Here is a 21,803-nt window from a genome sequence, read left to right on the forward strand (position 1 = left end):
GACAGAGATTTGGTTTTTCCCTATAGTATTAACATATTTTGTTTTTCTTGAAGCCTGGGCAAATTAAATTAACATTATTTTAATGTGGCGCCTAATTTGCATTAACATTGTGTGCTTTAATTGAAATGCTAAGTCTCTCATAACGTAGGAGAAGCATTTCTGCTATACCTAGCCCACTGAGCAGAGAAATAATTAATGTTGCTCACACACGTGACAGACTTTTTGGCATTTAACACATAAATGCTGATCAACCCAGGTTCATATTGCTACATCCCAGCACGCCATGCTTGCTTTCTACCCTAGTATAAAATAACTTCTGTATCACATTTCTACAATTATACGGTGCATCCATACGTAAAGTGGAATTTCATGTTCATTACACCCATAGCTACAGTATTTCTGCAATCTGCACCCTGTGTACGAACACAATCACTGCTCACCAACTCATTAATCATACATCATTTAGCTGGGGGGGGGGGGTAAAAAACTATGAACAGAAGTTTGACTTCTCAGGGTCCATGTGACAGGTTAATACGCAAGACAATGGAGGGGTTCCTCATATGTTGCCAGAGCGGAGCATATCTCACTCTGGCCGACCTGTATATTACATCCCGCGTTTAGCTTAATGTCAATGAATGCTTCTAAGAAAAGGGATTGTGCAGGGGACAGCCTTGGTTTGTCTCTGTTCACACCACATTATAGGCCTATGTCTGCTGTACATGTAAAGAAAGCCCCTAGCGTACAGTACATGGCAAATGTGTTCACACTGTTATGTCCAGCCAATGGATGCCAAAAGAGTACACCATCTTCAGCCCAGAATAGCATAGCAGACCAGGCTACTAGTTTTGGTATGCGTATTTGTAATGGAAGAATATGGGCAATGTATACCATGGTATGCCTATACAGAGGTGTATACGACTGGAAATTCTCCCAAAATACACCTGTAACAGAAGGCTAATGCAATGTGAACAGAACCTATAGGATGCAGGTACTTATCACAGCTTTATTACATTAGATGAAGTCTTTAAACTCATTGTTCCAGAAAGCTTACTTTTAACATATAACATATGAGACAGTCAAGTATGAGAGTCATGTATGAGACAGTCAAGTATGAGGCAGTCATGTATGAGACAGCCAGTCAAATCGTTTTCGGGTCATGGTCTTACTGTAAATTGGAGTCTGGTAGAAAATGTCTGAACTGCAATATTGTCTAACGTTTGGGTGTTTCACAACGCCCATATGCAGCACGAGTCCCCAAAACTTCATCATCTCTGCTGCACTTACTGGGGTCCAACTTAGGTATGCTGATGTAGGGTTCTGATCAATGAATTGTTGGGTGCATAAATTGGTTTGGGCCACCATTAAATTTACAAAATCTTCAGAGAAGAAGATTTTGAAAAAATCTAGCTCAGTGAAGCCCGCGCAATCTATCTATATTCCGGACCTGTCCGCAAAATCTGGAATTTGGGGATAATAATTGTCAGGGGGTGGGGTCCATATGGGCTCACTCTGGGGGGCTGTGTCAGCTGTTGTTCTGGGGTGCTTTCTAGAGGGTCCCTCATCAGCGGATGATGATGATGATGATGAGGGGGTAGAGGAAAGTGGCATCCTCTTCTCCCTCACTGGCTGAACCAGTATCGGAGGTAAGCATGGCGTATGCCTCTTCAGCTGAGTATACTCGTTGGGATAGACAGGCCATTTTTATTTTATTGGGGTGTGACTTGTGAAATGTGGAAACCTTTATTTAGTGTGAGGGGTGTGTATGTTGTGTTTTTACACGTGAAGGGGCTTGCAATAAATTTGAAATATAGAGAAAAGGAGTAGAGAAAAAAGTTTAAGAAAAAATTAATTGCAGGATGCACACACACACACAAAGAGGTTGTGTGTGTGCAAAAAATCTACACTAACACTACCTAACTAAAATTGAATTCTATATAGATATGTATATGGAAATTTACATATATATACTACACTACACGGGGAAAAAAAATCTGCACAGTAAACTGAGCAGACCAATCAGAAAAATGGATTTTTCTGATCAGCGCTCAAGAGGTGCAGGGCGCATGCACGCACACAGATATTATGTGCGTGGAAAAATCTACACTAACACTACCTAAAATTGATTTCTATTTAACACAATGTATTTTTTACACCAAAAAAAAAGGGGGACAGGGATGGAGGGTGGTTTAGGGATCTGGAACAGCTGCAAATGAAATAAAATAAAAAATCAGTACGGCAATTCCAGATATTATTATTCTTTTCTTCTTTCAGCAGGAAAAGCTTAAATCTCAGTGGTGGTGCACCACAAGTCCCAACAAGCCAACAAGCAGCACATAGAAGCATAGTGCGTCAGTGTAGGGGTAGAAGTAGATGAGCAGCTGTGTAGGGGTAGTAGTAGATGTGCGTCAGTGTAGGGGTAGTAGTAGCTGTAGCAGCGTATGAAACAAGATGGACAGGCCGACAGTGTGAAGTACAGGCAAATTAAGAAATAAGTAATGATGAAAAGGCTGATTAAAATGATTAAAGGGTTTCTATCACTTCGTATGACATAATTAGCTGTCAGACACTAGCGATCTGCTAGTGTCTGCTCTGGCCAACCATCCTACTATAATCACTTGTGGGGCAGCGGTTTTGCTAAAAAACTAACTTTTATAAATATGCTAATGAGCCTCTAGGTGCTATGTGGGCGTCATTAGCACCTAGAGGCTCCGTCTACCTTCATACACAGCCGCCGCCCAGCGCGTCCCTCCAGCCCGCCCATGTCCTCCTCCGTGTGACGCAGCGGCCGAATACAGCCGCGCATGCGCATTGAATGTCTGACCGCTCCGAGCTGAGATCTTAAATGCGCCGAATACAGCCGCGCACGGCGCATGCGCGAGAACTCGTCCGCTGCGTCACACGGAGGAGGACATGGGCGGGCTGGAGGGACGCGCTGGGCGGCGGCTGTGTATGAAGGTAGACGGAGCCTCTAGGTGCTAATGACGCCCACATAGCACCTAGAGGCTCATTAGCATATTTATAAAAGTTAGTTTTTTAGCAAAACCGCTGCCCCACAAGTGATCATAGTAGGATGGTTGGCCAGAGCAGACACTAGCAGATCGCTAGTGTCTGACAGCTAATTATGTCATACGAAGTGATAGAAACTCTTTAATAAATTGAGTACTGCTTTAAATACTGCACACTAGCGCAAGCAGTCAGTCTTGCTAAGGGTCGGTTCACACGGCTAAAATCTGTCACTAATCTGAAACTGATTCAGCAGCGAAAAATGGATGCTAAATCCACATTCTAAGCACACCGAAGGTTCCTCATAGACTTTAATGGTAAACATCCCACTTTGTGCACAAAGTGTAATGGTAGAGGTTTTTCAGTAGCCGATTTGAAAAATGCTCGAGAAATGACAAGGGATCACAGTAGTACCATCATTCTAAAATATAACTTTTATTAATAGCGTATAAGAAGACAAAACACCCTTATAATTAATATTTAAGAAAAATACAAAAGAAAATTAGAATAGTGGACTCTGGGGTCAGATGGAGGTCCCTAGTGCAGGGTATCTGCAGTATGGTAGGTAGATGTTAATGGGACCTAATGGGAAAATATCCCTAGTTCTAACCCTGGTGTTGGTGGAGCCCTGCCTAGATACGGAATAGCCGCCCCGATAGGGGCGATCCCGTTTCTCGTACCTCCTGGTGTCCCTGGTTAACCCCTAGCAGGGAGTGGATACCTATTCCAGGGGTGGGACCCTGAAGAAATGCCAGAGCTAGTCTACACAATAGAAAAAAATAATAAAGTGATTATTGTGAATGCCCAATGTGGATATACAGACAGAACCATACAAATATATGTGAAATATAATAATATCAATTTGTCCAATAAGGTCCCTACGCGTTTCGCCTGGTTGGTGTCAGGCTCATCAGGGGACATACATGGCAAAAGAGTGCCTATCACCGAGAATAATCACCTAAATAAAACAAATATTTCTAAAGACATCCAGATTGAGTCAGATAGTATTTTTCTCTCTTTAATGATAGTTTGAGAGATGGGCACATATGGAGAAGAAATACCTATAGTGCACAATGCTAGTCAATCCCTAGATGAAGTCAATGTAGTTACCGTACCAGAGATCATTAACTAAATATAGAATGATCCAAGATGATCCGGAACCATTCATGTGTCTAGTACAGTAAATATCGGCCCGTCTTTTATATACCAATTAATATATTCGAGGTATATCACCAGCACCTAAGAGGATAGTCAGATTCTACCCAATTGGTGTAAAACAAACCACAGGTTAAGCCAATAAAGTATGCTGAAGATAGCACTACCACCCCCCCAATAGTGTGGGTGGTTTAATGTTCATTCGATTAGCCCATATGCACTAGCATCATTTACATGCAGCAACCATGGTCAGTATTAGCTGATAAGATATAGTTAGGGCGATACTTGCGTGCCCATGCATGGCTAGTTGCGTGGCCCAGTGGTGATATTGCGGGAATAGGGATGCCGAAGTTGATGGCGGCGTCTCGGGCCCCAGATCCTAGTTGTGTCCGGTAGATAGGCGGCACAATCTTACCGGCGTTGCTGCCTCTTAAAGCATTGCTATTTCCGGGTATGGCGTCACGTGATAGGATCACCTGATGTGAATGCCCAGGTCGCGTCTGACGTCAGACGCCGAAGCCGTGACTGATGTAGATGCCAGAATAGCGTCTGACGTCAGACGCCAGAGACGTGGACACGTGACCAACCGGTAATGGTGTGTCGCGTCTGACGTCAGACGTTCCCGCTGTGTGGGTGACCCCGGTCGGATGATTCTAAGTGCCGGCCGGTCATGTGAACATGATGTAGATCCGATTACATGGCAAGTCCCAACAAGAATAGATAAAAACGGAACCGGAAAAAGATAGTAGGATTACTTAATAGGTACTATTTAAGCATATCCCATTGCATTAAATCTATGGTCATATAATAGGATATTATAATGAAACACCCACTGGGATTGTTGAATGTGCAACTATTCTGGTCTACCACATTGATCAATTAATAAATCAGTGCCGAATAGATAGGTAATTTAAGCAATATAAGGGTGGTTGGCAAATATACAGTTGGGGTCCATTGTCAGAACGACTACCCCCAATATTTGATAAACATAATGATATAAAGGATATGATGATCCTCAGACATAATAGAATAGGACGTCTTAAATAAAGCACGCAAAATCTATGGATTCATTTAGACCCGCTGGTGTAGCGGTGTCCAATCTAAAGATCCACCTAGATTCCTTTTGTTTCAATAGTTTGTCTAAGTCCCCGCCCCTTTTGGACATTTTAATTGCCTCAATCATAGAGAAGTGTATGGTGTTGACAGATCCAGCATGTCTATACCACACATGTCTTGAAATTGGTTTATCCCTTTTATTGCGAATATCACCAATATGTTCAAGGATCCGTTTTTTGAAAGCCCTCTTCGTTTTACCAATATATTTCAGTCCACAGTCACATTGAGCCATATATATCACTCCAGAAGTGTTACAGTTGGCGAAACCACGGGTGTGGTAGACGTGGTCTCCCTGGCTGTTAGAAAAGGTTTTGCCTGGAGATATAAAAGTGCAGGCTTTACATTTGCCGCACTTGAAAGTGCCCACCTGTCGATTGGACAGCCATGTGTTTTTTTCATCTGGGGGCTCAAAGTGACTGTGGACTAACGTGTCACCAACATTGCGCCCACGTCTAAAGGTTATGGCCGGATTTTCAGATAATACCTGAGTAAGATCAGGATCAGTTTTTAGTAGAGACCAATAACGATTTAGGATGTCTCGGACCTGTTGGGACTCTGAATCATAGGTGCCCACTATTCTGATTGGTTCTGGAACAGTTGTTTTCTTGATTTGCGGATGTAGTAAGGACATACGATCCCTCGAATTTGCCCAGTCCCAAGCTTCATAGAGGCAAGGATTTGGGTAGCCCCTCTGTTTAAACCGTTCGAAAAGCTTAGATGCTTCATGGTTAAAATTTTTCTTATCAGAACAGTTCCTTCGGACTCTTAGGAACTGGCCCTTTGGGATACCCCTTTTAAGGGGGGTAGGATGGAAACTCTCCCAACGCAAAAGACTGTTTGTCGACGTCTTTTTTCTAAAAAGGGTCGTCCTGATGTAATTCTGTTCGTCTCTTTCAAGGCACACATCAAGAAAATTGATCGTGTTACGGTGTATTTCAAAAGTGAAAAATAAGCCAATGTGATTCGAGTTAAGTATGTCCATGAATTCCTGGAATTCACTAGCTGTCCCAGACCATAGAAGAAAGATATCGTCTATGAATCTGGACCAGAGTGTGATATACCTGGTCCAAGATGTCATAGATTCACAAAATACGACTGTATCCTCCCACCAGCCCAGGAGTAAGTTGGCATACGTGGGTGCACAGGGGCTACCCATCGCAGTACCCCTGAGCTGGTGGTAGAAGCGGTCTTCAAAAATGAAATAATTGTGTGTAAGAACAAAATTCAGAAGCTGAAGGGTAAAATGATTATGCTGCTTCAAGTCCACAGATCTAGAGTCTAAAAAATATTTGACAGCTGATAGGCCCTTATTATGAGGGATTGAGGTGTATAGTGCCTCGACGTCTATTGATGCGAACCAACTGTCAGGTTCTATGGTAACCCCCTCAACTCTTTGCAATAGATCAGTCGTATCCCGTAAATATGAGGGAAGTGTAGAGACAAAGGGACGTAGAACATGGTCAATATATACACCTGCATGATGGGTTAAACTCTCAATGCCCGATACTATGGGGCGTCCTTTTAAGGGACTAGTGCCCTTATGTATTTTTGGAAGCCCATAGAACGTAGCAATTTTAGGAGTAGTTGGTAGTAGATATTCAAATTCCTTCCGGTCGATGCACCTGTTCTCCAGACCTTCATATAGAGTCTGGGATAATTCTACTCGAAACCTGTCAGTGGGATCCCCCCTTAGGACTAAATAGTTGTTTTTGTCCATGATCAATGAGAGGCACATGTCTTTATATTGCTGTAATGAAAGGACAACAATATTCCCCCCCTTGTCCGATGATTTAATAATAATGTCCCTATTTGTGCTTAGGTTTCGTAGGGCAATCATCTCTGCTGGGGTATAGTTTTTATCAAAGGTGGTGTGGTTCATTTTTTCTAAGTCCCGTGTGACTGATTTTAAGAAAATTTCTATGTTTGCATCGTTCAATGTTTTGGGTGGCATCTTGATGCTTTTATTCCTGAGGGTGGTGAAGGGGCCCTGACCCTTAGGTCGCTCATTTTCTTCCAAGAGATGTATAAGGGTGTCAATACCCTCTAAGTCCCCCATTTCTACACCCAATTCCCGACATCTATGTTGATCTGATGATATAAAGATTTTATGCCAGCGTAATTTCCTGGCAAAGAGTTGTATGTCTTTAATCCAGTCAAAACAGTTAAATTTCGTGGTGGGAACATATGTAAGTCCTTTCCTTAAAATAGATATCTCATCCCTGGATAATATTTTCCCTGAGAGGTTAATAATTAGGGTATTATCAGTGGATGACCAATCTATTTTTTGGTATTGTGTGACTGGGTTGGTTGACGTTCTCTCAATGCATACGTGTTTGGTTGTGACTGGTCTAAAAAAGCCGTAGTCGTTGTTATGGGGGCAGGTATGACGGACGATGTAGTATACCCAGAGGAGGGTCCAGATGTAAATCCCTCCTGTTCTGGTTGTTCGTGACATGCCCTCTCTCTGTCTCCTGATCCCCCTCTGTTCCGGGGTCCCCATGATCTTGATGGGTAACCCCCTGTGGGTTGATCGTTCCTCCAATTAGATCTGGGGGCTGAGTATCTATTACGTCCCCTATAGCGACCCCTCCCTCTCCAGTTTGATCTCTGATTAGGATACTGTGGTCGATGAGTCGAGGACTCTGGGTCTGAACTCTCCAATTCAGAGGCCGATGTGTCAGTAATGGAGCCCCTTTGACCCACCCCCGTGGTGAGATAGGCTGTGTTGTTTCTAAATTCAGTTAGGTCATTAGTGAATTGTCTATGTTTCCGTTCCACTAAATTAGTTCTAAATTTTTCTATATTGTTTTGTAATTCAAGTTCTTTTTTGGAAAAGTCAATATGATCCTTGAACTTCAGCGCGGTCTCTGTTAGAGCTATTTTTTTCTGTTCTAACTGTTCGATATTGCTTTTTTCTTGTTCCAGCAACAGTCGCATGAATCTAACTGAACTTGCTGTGGCCTCAGTTTCCCATTTACTCAACAATTCGGGGGTGCTGATCCGTGCCGCGGGTCGTATATAGATTCTAAGACCACTCGGTACGATGGAGTTTTTTATATAATTATCTAGGGATTGGATCTCCCACCACGTCTTGATGTATTCCTTATGAGTATCATACAGGTCTTTGAAAATACTTTTGATCGAGGGGCTTGTGATACTTGACAAAGTTAGTTCTTTATCTGAGAATATCTCACTGGCCTCGGTTAGCCACCTATCCTCATTTGTTTGCGTGCTTAAAAAGCCGGCCATTACTGAGATATGATAATAGTTAGATGACTGATATGTTATAAGGTTATTTTTTAAAACAAAATTAATCACAGATAGAACATATTCCTGTTCAAGGAATCGTATGGTAGAATGTGGTCAAAAGAACAAGGGATCACAGTAGTACCATCATTCTAAAATATAACTTTTATTAATAGCGTATAAGAAGACAAAACACCCTTATAATTAATATTTAAGAAAAATACAAAAGAAAATTAGAATAGTGGACTCTGGGGTCAGATGGAGGTCCCTAGTGCAGGGTATCTGCAGTATGGTAGGTAGATGTTAATGGGACCTAATGGGAAAATATCCCTAGTTCTAACCCTGGTGTTGGTGGAGCCCTGCCTAGATACGGAATAGCCGCCCCGATAGGGGCGATCCCGTTTCTCGTACCTCCTGGTGTCCCTGGTTAACCCCTAGCAGGGAGTGGATACCTATTCCAGGGGTGGGACCCTGAAGAAATGCCAGAGCTAGTCTACACAATAGAAAAAAATAATAAAGTGATTATTGTGAATGCCCAATGTGGATATACAGACAGAACCATACAAATATATGTGAAATATAATAATATCAATTTGTCCAATAAGGTCCCTACGCGTTTCGCCTGGTTGGTGTCAGGCTCATCAGGGGACATACATGGCAAAAGAGTGCCTATCACCGAGAATAATCACCTAAATAAAACAAATATTTCTAAAGACATCCAGATTGAGTCAGATAGTATTTTTCTCTCTTTAATGATAGTTTGAGAGATGGGCACATATGGAGAAGAAATACCTATAGTGCACAATGCTAGTCAATCCCTAGATGAAGTCAATGTAGTTACCGTACCAGAGATCATTAACTAAATATAGAATGATCCAAGATGATCCGGAACCATTCATGTGTCTAGTACAGTAAATATCGGCCCGTCTTTTATATACCAATTAATATATTCGAGGTATATCACCAGCACCTAAGAGGATAGTCAGATTCTACCCAATTGGTGTAAAACAAACCACAGGTTAAGCCAATAAAGTATGCTGAAGATAGCACTACCACCCCCCCAATAGTGTGGGTGGTTTAATGTTCATTCGATTAGCCCATATGCACTAGCATCATTTACATGCAGCAACCATGGTCAGTATTAGCTGATAAGATATAGTTAGGGCGATACTTGCGTGCCCATGCATGGCTAGTTGCGTGGCCCAGTGGTGATATTGCGGGAATAGGGATGCCGAAGTTGATGGCGGCGTCTCGGGCCCCAGATCCTAGTTGTGTCCGGTAGATAGGCGGCACAATCTTACCGGCGTTGCTGCCTCTTAAAGCATTGCTATTTCCGGGTATGGCGTCACGTGATAGGATCACCTGATGTGAATGCCCAGGTCGCGTCTGACGTCAGACGCCGAAGCCGTGACTGATGTAGATGCCAGAATAGCGTCTGACGTCAGACGCCAGAGACGTGGACACGTGACCAACCGGTAATGGTGTGTCGCGTCTGACGTCAGACGTTCCCGCTGTGTGGGTGACCCCGGTCGGATGACTTATTGGCTTAACCTGTGGTTTGTTTTACACCAATTGGGTAGAATCTGACTATCCTCTTAGGTGCTGGTGATATACCTCGAATATATTAATTGGTATATAAAAGACGGGCCGATATTTACTGTACTAGACACATGAATGGTTCCGGATCATCTTGGATCATTCTATATTTAGTTAATGATCTCTGGTACGGTAACTACATTGACTTCATCTAGGGATTGACTAGCATTGTGCACTATAGGTATTTCTTCTCCATATGTGCCCATCTCTCAAACTATCATTAAAGAGAGAAAAATACTATCTGACTCAATCTGGATGTCTTTAGAAATATTTGTTTTATTTAGGTGATTATTCTCGGTGATAGGCACTCTTTTGCCATGTATGTCCCCTGATGAGCCTGACACCAACCAGGCGAAACGCGTAGGGACCTTATTGGACAAATTGATATTATTATATTTCACATATATTTGTATGGTTCTGTCTGTATATCCACATTGGGCATTCACAATAATCACTTTATTATTTTTTTCTATTGTGTAGACTAGCTCTGGCATTTCTTCAGGGTCCCACCCCTGGAATAGGTATCCACTCCCTGCTAGGGGTTAACCAGGGACACCAGGAGGTACGAGAAACGGGATCGCCCCTATCGGGGCGGCTATTCCGTATCTAGGCAGGGCTCCACCAACACCAGGGTTAGAACTAGGGATATTTTCCCATTAGGTCCCATTAACATCTACCTACCATACTGCAGATACCCTGCACTAGGGACCTCCATCTGACCCCAGAGTCCACTATTCTAATTTTCTTTTGTATTTTTCTTAAATATTAATTATAAGGGTGTTTTGTCTTCTTATACGCTATTAATAAAAGTTATATTTTAGAATGATGGTACTACTGTGATCCCTTGTTCTTTTGACCACATTCTACCATACGATTCCTTGAACAGGAATATGTTCTATCTGTGATTAATTTTGTTTTAAAAAATAACCTTATAACATATCAGTCATCTAACTATTATCATATCTCAGTAATGGCCGGCTTTTTAAGCACGCAAACAAATGAGGATAGGTGGCTAACCGAGGCCAGTGAGATATTCTCAGATAAAGAACTAACTTTGTCAAGTATCACAAGCCCCTCGATCAAAAGTATTTTCAAAGACCTGTATGATACTCATAAGGAATACATCAAGACGTGGTGGGAGATCCAATCCCTAGATAATTATATAAAAAACTCCATCGTACCGAGTGGTCTTAGAATCTATATACGACCCGCGGCACGGATCAGCACCCCCGAATTGTTGAGTAAATGGGAAACTGAGGCCACAGCAAGTTCAGTTAGATTCATGCGACTGTTGCTGGAACAAGAAAAAAGCAATATCGAACAGTTAGAACAGAAAAAAATAGCTCTAACAGAGACCGCGCTGAAGTTCAAGGATCATATTGACTTTTCCAAAAAAGAACTTGAATTACAAAACAATATAGAAAAATTTAGAACTAATTTAGTGGAACGGAAACATAGACAATTCACTAATGACCTAACTGAATTTAGAAACAACACAGCCTATCTCACCACGGGGGTGGGTCAAAGGGGCTCCATTACTGACACATCGGCCTCTGAATTGGAGAGTTCAGACCCAGAGTCCTCGACTCATCGACCACAGTATCCTAATCAGAGATCAAACTGGAGAGGGAGGGGTCGCTATAGGGGACGTAATAGATACTCAGCCCCCAGATCTAATTGGAGGAACGATCAACCCACAGGGGGTTACCCATCAAGATCATGGGGACCCCGGAACAGAGGGGGATCAGGAGACAGAGAGAGGGCATGTCACGAACAACCAGAACAGGAGGGATTTACATCTGGACCCTCCTCTGGGTATACTACATCGTCCGTCATACCTGCCCCCATAACAACGACTACGGCTTTTTTAGACCAGTCACAACCAAACACGTATGCATTGAGAGAACGTCAACCAACCCAGTCACACAATACCAAAAAATAGATTGGTCATCCACTGATAATACCCTAATTATTAACCTCTCAGGGAAAATATTATCCAGGGATGAGATATCTATTTTAAGGAAAGGACTTACATATGTTCCCACCACGAAATTTAACTGTTTTGACTGGATTAAAGACATACAACTCTTTGCCAGGAAATTACGCTGGCATAAAATCTTTATATCATCAGATCAACATAGATGTCGGGAATTGGGTGTAGAAATGGGGGACTTAGAGGGTATTGACACCCTTATACATCTCTTGGAAGAAAATGAGCGACCTAAGGGTCAGGGCCCCTTCACCACCCTCAGGAATAAAAGCATCAAGATGCCACCCAAAACATTGAACGATGCAAACATAGAAATTTTCTTAAAATCAGTCACACGGGACTTAGAAAAAATGAACCACACCACCTTTGATAAAAACTATACCCCAGCAGAGATGATTGCCCTACGAAACCTAAGCACAAATAGGGACATTATTATTAAATCATCGGACAAGGGGGGGAATATTGTTGTCCTTTCATTACAGCAATATAAAGACATGTGCCTCTCATTGATCATGGACAAAAACAACTATTTAGTCCTAAGGGGGGATCCCACTGACAGGTTTCGAGTAGAATTATCCCAGACTCTATATGAAGGTCTGGAGAACAGGTGCATCGACCGGAAGGAATTTGAATATCTACTACCAACTACTCCTAAAATTGCTACGTTCTATGGGCTTCCAAAAATACATAAGGGCACTAGTCCCTTAAAAGGACGCCCCATAGTATCGGGCATTGAGAGTTTAACCCATCATGCAGGTGTATATATTGACCATGTTCTACGTCCCTTTGTCTCTACACTTCCCTCATATTTACGGGATACGACTGATCTATTGCAAAGAGTTGAGGGGGTTACCATAGAACCTGACAGTTGGTTCGCATCAATAGACGTCGAGGCACTATACACCTCAATCCCTCATAATAAGGGCCTATCAGCTGTCAAATATTTTTTAGACTCTAGATCTGTGGACTTGAAGCAGCATAATCATTTTACCCTTCAGCTTCTGAATTTTGTTCTTACACACAATTATTTCATTTTTGAAGACCGCTTCTACCACCAGCTCAGGGGTACTGCGATGGGTAGCCCCTGTGCACCCACGTATGCCAACTTACTCCTGGGCTGGTGGGAGGATACAGTCGTATTTTGTGAATCTATGACATCTTGGACCAGGTATATCACACTCTGGTCCAGATTCATAGACGATATCTTTCTTCTATGGTCTGGGACAGCTAGTGAATTCCAGGAATTCATGGACATACTTAACTCGAATCACATTGGCTTATTTTTCACTTTTGAAATACACCGTAACACGATCAATTTTCTTGATGTGTGCCTTGAAAGAGACGAACAGAATTACATCAGGACGACCCTTTTTAGAAAAAAGACGTCGACAAACAGTCTTTTGCGTTGGGAGAGTTTCCATCCTACCCCCCTTAAAAGGGGTATCCCAAAGGGCCAGTTCCTAAGAGTCCGAAGGAACTGTTCTGATAAGAAAAATTTTAACCATGAAGCATCTAAGCTTTTCGAACGGTTTAAACAGAGGGGCTACCCAAATCCTTGCCTCTATGAAGCTTGGGACTGGGCAAATTCGAGGGATCGTATGTCCTTACTACATCCGCAAATCAAGAAAACAACTGTTCCAGAACCAATCAGAATAGTGGGCACCTATGATTCAGAGTCCCAACAGGTCCGAGACATCCTAAATCGTTATTGGTCTCTACTAAAAACTGATCCTGATCTTACTCAGGTATTATCTGAAAATCCGGCCATAACCTTTAGACGTGGGCGCAATGTTGGTGACACGTTAGTCCACAGTCACTTTGAGCCCCCAGATGAAAAAAACACATGGCTGTCCAATCGACAGGTGGGCACTTTCAAGTGCGGCAAATGTAAAGCCTGCACTTTTATATCTCCAGGCAAAACCTTTTCTAACAGCCAGGGAGACCACGTCTACCACACCCGTGGTTTCGCCAACTGTAACACTTCTGGAGTGATATATATGGCTCAATGTGACTGTGGACTGAAATATATTGGTAAAACGAAGAGGGCTTTCAAAAAACGGATCCTTGAACATATTGGTGATATTCGCAATAAAAGGGATAAACCAATTTCAAGACATGTGTGGTATAGACATGCTGGATCTGTCAACACCATACACTTCTCTATGATTGAGGCAATTAAAATGTCCAAAAGGGGCGGGGACTTAGACAAACTATTGAAACAAAAGGAATCTAGGTGGATCTTTAGATTGGACACCGCTACACCAGCGGGTCTAAATGAATCCATAGATTTTGCGTGCTTTATTTAAGACGTCCTATTCTATTATGTCTGAGGATCATCATATCCTTTATATCATTATGTTTATCAAATATTGGGGGTAGTCGTTCTGACAATGGACCCCAACTGTATATTTGCCAACCACCCTTATATTGCTTAAATTACCTATCTATTCGGCACTGATTTATTAATTGATCAATGTGGTAGACCAGAATAGTTGCACATTCAACAATCCCAGTGGGTGTTTCATTATAATATCCTATTATATGACCATAGATTTAATGCAATGGGATATGCTTAAATAGTACCTATTAAGTAATCCTACTATCTTTTTCCGGTTCCGTTTTTATCTATTCTTGTTGGGACTTGCCATGTAATCGGATCTACATCATGTTCACATGACCGGCCGGCACTTAGAATCATCCGACCGGGGTCACCCACACAGCGGGAACGTCTGACGTCAGACGCGACACACCATTACCGGTTGGTCACGTGTCCACGTCTCTGGCGTCTGACGTCAGACGCTATTCTGGCATCTACATCAGTCACGGCTTCGGCGTCTGACGTCAGACGCGACCTGGGCATTCACATCAGGTGATCCTATCACGTGACGCCATACCCGGAAATAGCAATGCTTTAAGAGGCAGCAACGCCGGTAAGATTGTGCCGCCTATCTACCGGACACAACTAGGATCTGGGGCCCGAGACGCCGCCATCAACTTCGGCATCCCTATTCCCGCAATATCACCACTGGGCCACGCAACTAGCCATGCATGGGCACGCAAGTATCGCCCTAACTATATCTTATCAGCTAATACTGACCATGGTTGCTGCATGTAAATGATGCTAGTGCATATGGGCTAATCGAATGAACATTAAACCACCCACACTATTGGGGGGGTGGTAGTGCTATCTTCAGCATACTTTATTGGCTTAACCTGTGGTTTGTTTTACACCAATTGGGTAGAATCTGACTATCCTCTTAGGTGCTGGTGATATACCTCGAATATATTAATTGGTATATAAAAGACGGGCCGATATTTACTGTACTAGACACATGAATGGTTCCGGATCATCTTGGATCATTCTATATTTAGTTAATGATCTCTGGTACGGTAACTACATTGACTTCATCTAGGGATTGACTAGCATTGTGCACTATAGGTATTTCTTCTCCATATGTGCCCATCTCTCAAACTATCATTAAAGAGAGAAAAATACTATCTGACTCAATCTGGATGTCTTTAGAAATATTTGTTTTATTTAGGTGATTATTCTCGGTGATAGGCACTCTTTTGCCATGTATGTCCCCTGATGAGCCTGACACCAACCAGGCGAAACGCGTAGGGACCTTATTGGACAAATTGATATTATTATATTTCACATATATTTGTATGGTTCTGTCTGTATATCCACATTGGGCATTCACAATAATCACTTTATTATTTTTTTCTATTGTGTAGACTAGCTCTGGCATTTCTTCAGGGTCCCACCCCTGGAATAGGTATCCACTCCCTGCTAGGGGTTAACCAGGGACACCAGGAGGTACGAGAAACGGGATCGCCCCTATCGGGGCGGCTATTCCGTATCTAGGCAGGGCTCCACCAACACCAGGGTTAGAACTAGGGATATTTTCCCATTAGGTCCCATTAACATCTACCTACCATACTGCAGATACCCTGCACTAGGGACCTCCATCTGACCCCAGAGTCCACTATTCTAATTTTCTTTTGTATTTTTCTTAAATATTAATTATAAGGGTGTTTTGTCTTCTTATACGCTATTAATAAAAGTTATATTTTAGAATGATGGTACTACTGTGATCCCTTGTTCTTTTGACCACATTCTACCATACGATTCCTTGAACAGGAATATGTTCTATCTGTGATTAATCGAGAAATGACAAGTTACTTCTTGGAAGCAAATTTGATAGTAGATTTCATAGACGTTACTGCAGAAGCAGGAAGATCTCAACCAACCAGAAAAAGTAGATAGCCCCTGGCTGGGATCTTTTACGGTGCCCCTGACATGTCAATGACATGACTGCTATAGTTTCTCATGACTGGCTGACTGCAAGTCATTTTGCACCGGGACAGGGTCATGTGATCCTCTGATTCTCCTGATTCTTATCCTTATATGTAAAAATAGCGGATGTCATTTTGATAAATTTTGGATTCGGTTGAAAGAGAAGATTTTGGGAAATTTTTAACGAATTTGATTTGCTCATCTCATCATGCCACCAATCACCTGACTTTGTTTGTTGGTTGAATGCAGGTTTATTTATGTGGCAGCTGAGGATCAGTTGTTGGCCGCACATACTGGGAGGTTCTGCTGACAATAATGGAATTGTAAGTCCCTAAGGGATTTTTGCTCCATATAAATTGAGCTAAATGAGCAATGACTAACATGTTATATTGTCGTTTGGTGCTTATTTCGAGCAAAATATCTTCTGTTGTAACAGAAACCTTTAGTAAAATTAATAGCATTGTCATGGCTCTGTCCGCCCATAGTATTTCCAGTAAAAATGCAATGAAAATGCAAAACAAACATCAATACCTTTAACTGATCATCTACAACTCTGGTGACTTCGCCTGCCATTGACTCCAAAGTCTCTTGAATTGGGGTTGGTAAATTATTAGCACCAGCCCATGCTGCTCCCCCAAGGTGATACAAATTAGGCAAAAGCTGCAACACACAAGAAAGATGCATAAATAAGGATTACGGTTACATTTTCCAGGTAAAACTATTTTAAGGGTACTTTCACACTAGCGTTAAAGTTTTCCGGTATTGAGTTCCGTCACAGGGCCTCAATATCGGAAAAAAACGCATCAGTTTTGTCCTAATGCTTTCTGAATGGAAAGCAATCCATTCAGTAGGCATCAGGATGTCTTCCGTTCCATCCCTTTTACTGTATTTTCTCCGGCCAAAATTCCGAAAACCCTTGCCGGATTGCCAGATCCAGCATTAATTTCCATTGAAATGTATTAATGCCAGGTCCGGTACCAAGTGTTCAGGAAATTGCTGCATAGAAAGATCTGTTTTTTTCCGGTCTGTGCATGCACAGACCTTTAAAAATGTGAAAAAAATAAATACCGGATCAGTTTTTTCGGATGACACCGGAGAGACAGATCCAGTATTTCAATGCATTTGTGAGACGGATCCGTAACTACCTGCCGGAATCCTACAACGCTAGTGTGAAACTAGCCTTAACCATTCAACACCCGCAGTACGTACTGTTTTTGAATTCTTAGCATCACGCATGAGTCTCTCTGCAGACTTGACATCTTCTATGACAAAATCAATCTCACTGTTTCTTAGCGAGTTTAGGTGGTCTTGAACTTTGACACAAATACGGTCAATCATCTGTAGAGCAGAAAGTCAGTTATGAAAAAAACAAGTCTGGAACATTTGTATGTATAGCAAAATTACTTCAATCCCATTCACTTGAATGGGAACAGATCTGCAGTGCACCGGCAGGGCCACTACGCAACTAACGCAGTTGTGCTTCCAGCTCAGACTACCACCGATCTGACATTGATGACATACCCTAAACACAAGTTATCAACATCTAGAACCTGGGTAACCCTGTTAAAGCCTATGTACTGCTATTACAGTAGGCAGACCATTCTTGAGAACCCCTATTCATTTAGAAGATGGCAAGTCCTCATGTACATGACCCGTTTTCATACGTGTGCTATCTGCATTGTTTGGGGATTGTACACTGACCAATTCATTTCTACAAGGCCATGCATTAATCTATATTTCTGGTGGTTCCATGTGGTCGTTCCACAAATTGTTGAACATGTCCTATGCCGGTTTGTATTGCAGACAACAATAATCCTTTCTATTGATGGGAGTAAGAAGAATGCGGAATGCACACAGAAGGTATCCGTATTATGTGGATCCATTGTTTGCAGACATGACCATGTGCACGAAGCCTAGCAAGTTAAATTATCTGTACAGCGCAGCGGTTCTAGTCCAGCCGATTCTCTGAATATTTGCCAGACTGAGGCCAGATCTCTGTCGGTCCCCATTATAGTTATCCAGGATCCAGAGATACCCAGCAGACTGTTCCCTGCCAGAACAAACTGCCGGATCTAACGAACACTAGTGTGAAACCAGCCTAACGTTAGAGTTTATTCTGTTTGCTTTGCTTTTGACAGCCAGAATACTGCAGTCTACTGCAAAATTCTATCCAGAGCAAAAAAAAAAACACCATAATGCCTCATAGAAATTGTGAACATAGCCGAGTCAACGGGATTAGCCACATCTACCCAACTGATCAGTCAAAACTGTCATAAAACAGTCAAAAACCATGATGCTACTGTGAACAGAGTCTTAAGCTGGATTGACACAGGCCGACTAAGCGGCCGATTGTTGGGAAGGAAGCATAACTATGTATGGGCCTTTGAAGAGCAGGCTTGTAGTTATTTGATTGCAATACAGAAATATTTTAAACAGTTAATTAATTCAAAACCATATGGACAACAACTGACTAAGGGTCCATTCACACGTCCGTTGTTTCTTTCCTGATCTGTTCCGTTTTTTGCAGAACAGATCTGGACCAGATCTGGACCCATTCATTTTCAATGGGTCCTGAAAAAAAATCAGACATTGAGCTGTCCGATTTTTTTCAGGACCCATTGAAAATGAATGGGTCCAGATCTGTTCCGCAAAAAATGGAACAGATCAGGAAAGAAACAACGGACGTGTGAATGGACCCTTATACTTAGTATTATTTTAAGCTAACGCTTATGCAGACGATTTGCAGTGCTAGACAGTTGCAGTCCACAAGATTGCATGCAACTCAGCCCTCTAGAAACTCCTCTGGAATGCAGATGCGGCTTGTTAAATTCTAGTAGTATCACTATAACCCTTGGCTCTTTTGAAATGAGAGAAGATAAAGAGTTGAAAAATCTTTGGGACAGAAAGGGGGTGTTGTTGAAGTCGAGGGCGGCGATTACGGGGTGGGGGTTTGAGAAGACAACTTGAGGAATATCGGGCCTCTCCTTTCCCCTATCGCACACCCCAAGTCAAAAAGGTCTAATATCGCCGCATCCTGCTCCTTAAAGCCAAGTAGACGGGACCCTGCTTGTAGGTGGTCCAGGGAAGCCTCATGCGCTCCACTTGACAGGTCCCATCCTCAGCGCTCAGTGAGATCTAGTTCCACCAAGCACTCTAACTGTGCGAACTACAGTGGTCTTCCAATGTCTGGGAGGCAGACAAGGTGGCGGAGTAGGCCCTTCTTTATGACCGAGATCGAACCTTGTAGGAGAGATAGGAAGAATATCTGTGGACAAAGTTCAACTCGAACAAAAATGTGCTTTAAAGGGCTAAAGAAGTGGCTGCACCGATGCCATCTGCATGCTATTACCACACTCTTCAGCCAATGGCTGCATGAAAAATTGGTAGAAGCAGTTTGCAGTGGGCAGCTGACCTTTTGGACTTACCTTCAGTGTAACCCCAGGTTAAAGACCGTTGACAATGGATACAAAATTGCATATTCTGCTTCTCACTCATCACACAGCAAAAATGTTACCATATAAATAAAGAATGATTATCAAATTTGAATGAAAAAGAGACAGAAAATATAAGTACATATTGTATGCAGACTTCCTACAGGCAACTAGTAGGCCTATTTTGACATTTAACGCGGCAAGCTTACATGCTGTGTAGTGCTGGTAACAATGCTCTGCTGCAGTCTGTAGGCCTGCTCTTGAAGGTACTTTCTGGTCTCATGATTCCTCAGCAAATAATTTTCAATCTTAGGGAGAGAAAAAAATAAATCTAATGACATCAAATGAACCTGTTATTACCACAGCAAACACAAAATGTATCCCTGTGAGTAGATTATTCAGCTCATCAAAATGGCATTTCATTAGAAAGATCCTGATTGTCTAAGATAAAAGGGAAAACGGTTGCAATAGTAGATTACCTAAACAACTTCTAATGACTTTCAATTGATTTCTTCTTTAACAGACTTAATGAAATGAGTGGTCTAAAAAGAAGTCAAGAACATGAAGCCATATATACTACAAATATATATATATGTATCTCTCTAACTCAATATTTGAGGAGGACTCAGTGGTTGGGCTTGCACGGCCTGAAGGATGGCAGCTGTGGAGGTTATTAAGCCCTAGTGGATCACTTTCTGTTACATCACATTTGGTTGATCAATAAGCTCTGCCTCACATCAAGTGATGTCACAGCATCAGAAATGAGGACATTATAGTCCCCTCAGTCAGTACCCTCAGGGCAGGCCCAGTCTTTCAATGGGTCAATCCAACAGATTATATTTTTTAAAACCACTTTAGAAAATAAAGCCTGCTTCTGATGTAAGACCCAACTGAGAAGCTAATAAAACTATTACTCCTGATGGAGAATAATAATTCACTGCTGTACTGGTTATGTAGGAGGCAGGAATGGATGTGTCTGCAGAGGGGTGCACATGGTCATTTTTTATTGGAGACAGGGAATAAATTCTGGCACTGTGATGTCACATGGAGGAGTCTATGATTATGACGACAGAATAAAGAGTTATTAGAGTGATAAGTCTATTTGTGCCCTCTCTGGTGACCAGGACCACAGGAGTGCACATAAGCCGGCTCTTTCTCCTACATTGTGCAAGCACGGCCACCACTGCTGGATTGTAGGGTGGTCGTAACCATGGACACAAGCAGTGTATAATGTGATGGAAAAATTAATCCAGCCAGCAAAGGAGGCAATATGGACAATCACAATACATTAGTAGGTGCCTTGTATTAACTTTCTCTACATGATAAATGCCATTTGCTGAAGTGAGACAACCCCTTTAATCCTATTATATAAAGGTAAACTGGAACCATGAAAGGATATTATAAAAAAAAGAAAATAATAATCACCAAATATTTCGAACTGTACTTGCCCATTTCATCAAACAGTAGTGTTTCTCAATGTCTCTAAAACAAGTAACCCTTAAAGGGGTTTTCCAAGACTTAAATATTAACAACCTTTCCATAGTGTAGGATAGGTCATCAATATGAGATTGGCGAGAGTCCAATTACCAGCAACCACATGAATCAGCTGTTTTCAGAAGCTGTGATGTCAGAACCAGGCGCCAGAACTCAACAGCCCCATACACTGTGTAGTGGCAATACCTGGTTACTGCAGTGCTGTTGCCCATTCACTGAAAATAGCTAATTGGCATGGGTGTCAGGAGTTGGATAGGTCATCAGTAGTTAAGTGCTGGAAAACCCTGTTCACACAGTGCCTTTCGCTGGCGGAATTTTGGCATACATTTCACACCAAAATTCCTGTGGTGGCCGTGTGCGGTCTGCCTCTCATTTTTTGTCAATGGTAGTTTGTGCTGCGATTTGCATGAACACAGTTTAGAGCCATGACAAGAAGGGACATGTCCCTTCTCTTTAGGGTGTCTGAACAGAC

The 21,803-nt window shown here is 42.2% G+C and overlaps 1 protein-coding gene across 1 annotated transcript in view; it reads right to left on the minus strand.

Moving 5' to 3' along the window:
• Positions 1-21,803, minus strand: part of CARMIL1 (capping protein regulator and myosin 1 linker 1) — a 361,872-nt gene that overhangs the window by 114,397 nt on the left and 225,672 nt on the right. The window contains exons 24-26 of the mRNA XM_040433531.1: positions 20,047-20,145; positions 17,616-17,744; positions 16,938-17,066 (exon numbers count right to left, since the gene is read on the minus strand). Of these exons, the coding sequence (XP_040289465.1) occupies positions 16,938-17,066; positions 17,616-17,744; positions 20,047-20,145 (357 nt within the window). The remainder of the gene's footprint in view (positions 1-16,937; positions 17,067-17,615; positions 17,745-20,046; positions 20,146-21,803) is intronic.

Source organism: Bufo bufo, chromosome 5, assembly GCF_905171765.1.
Source record: "Bufo bufo chromosome 5, aBufBuf1.1, whole genome shotgun sequence".
NCBI classification, from domain to species: domain Eukaryota; kingdom Metazoa; phylum Chordata; class Amphibia; order Anura; family Bufonidae; genus Bufo; species Bufo bufo.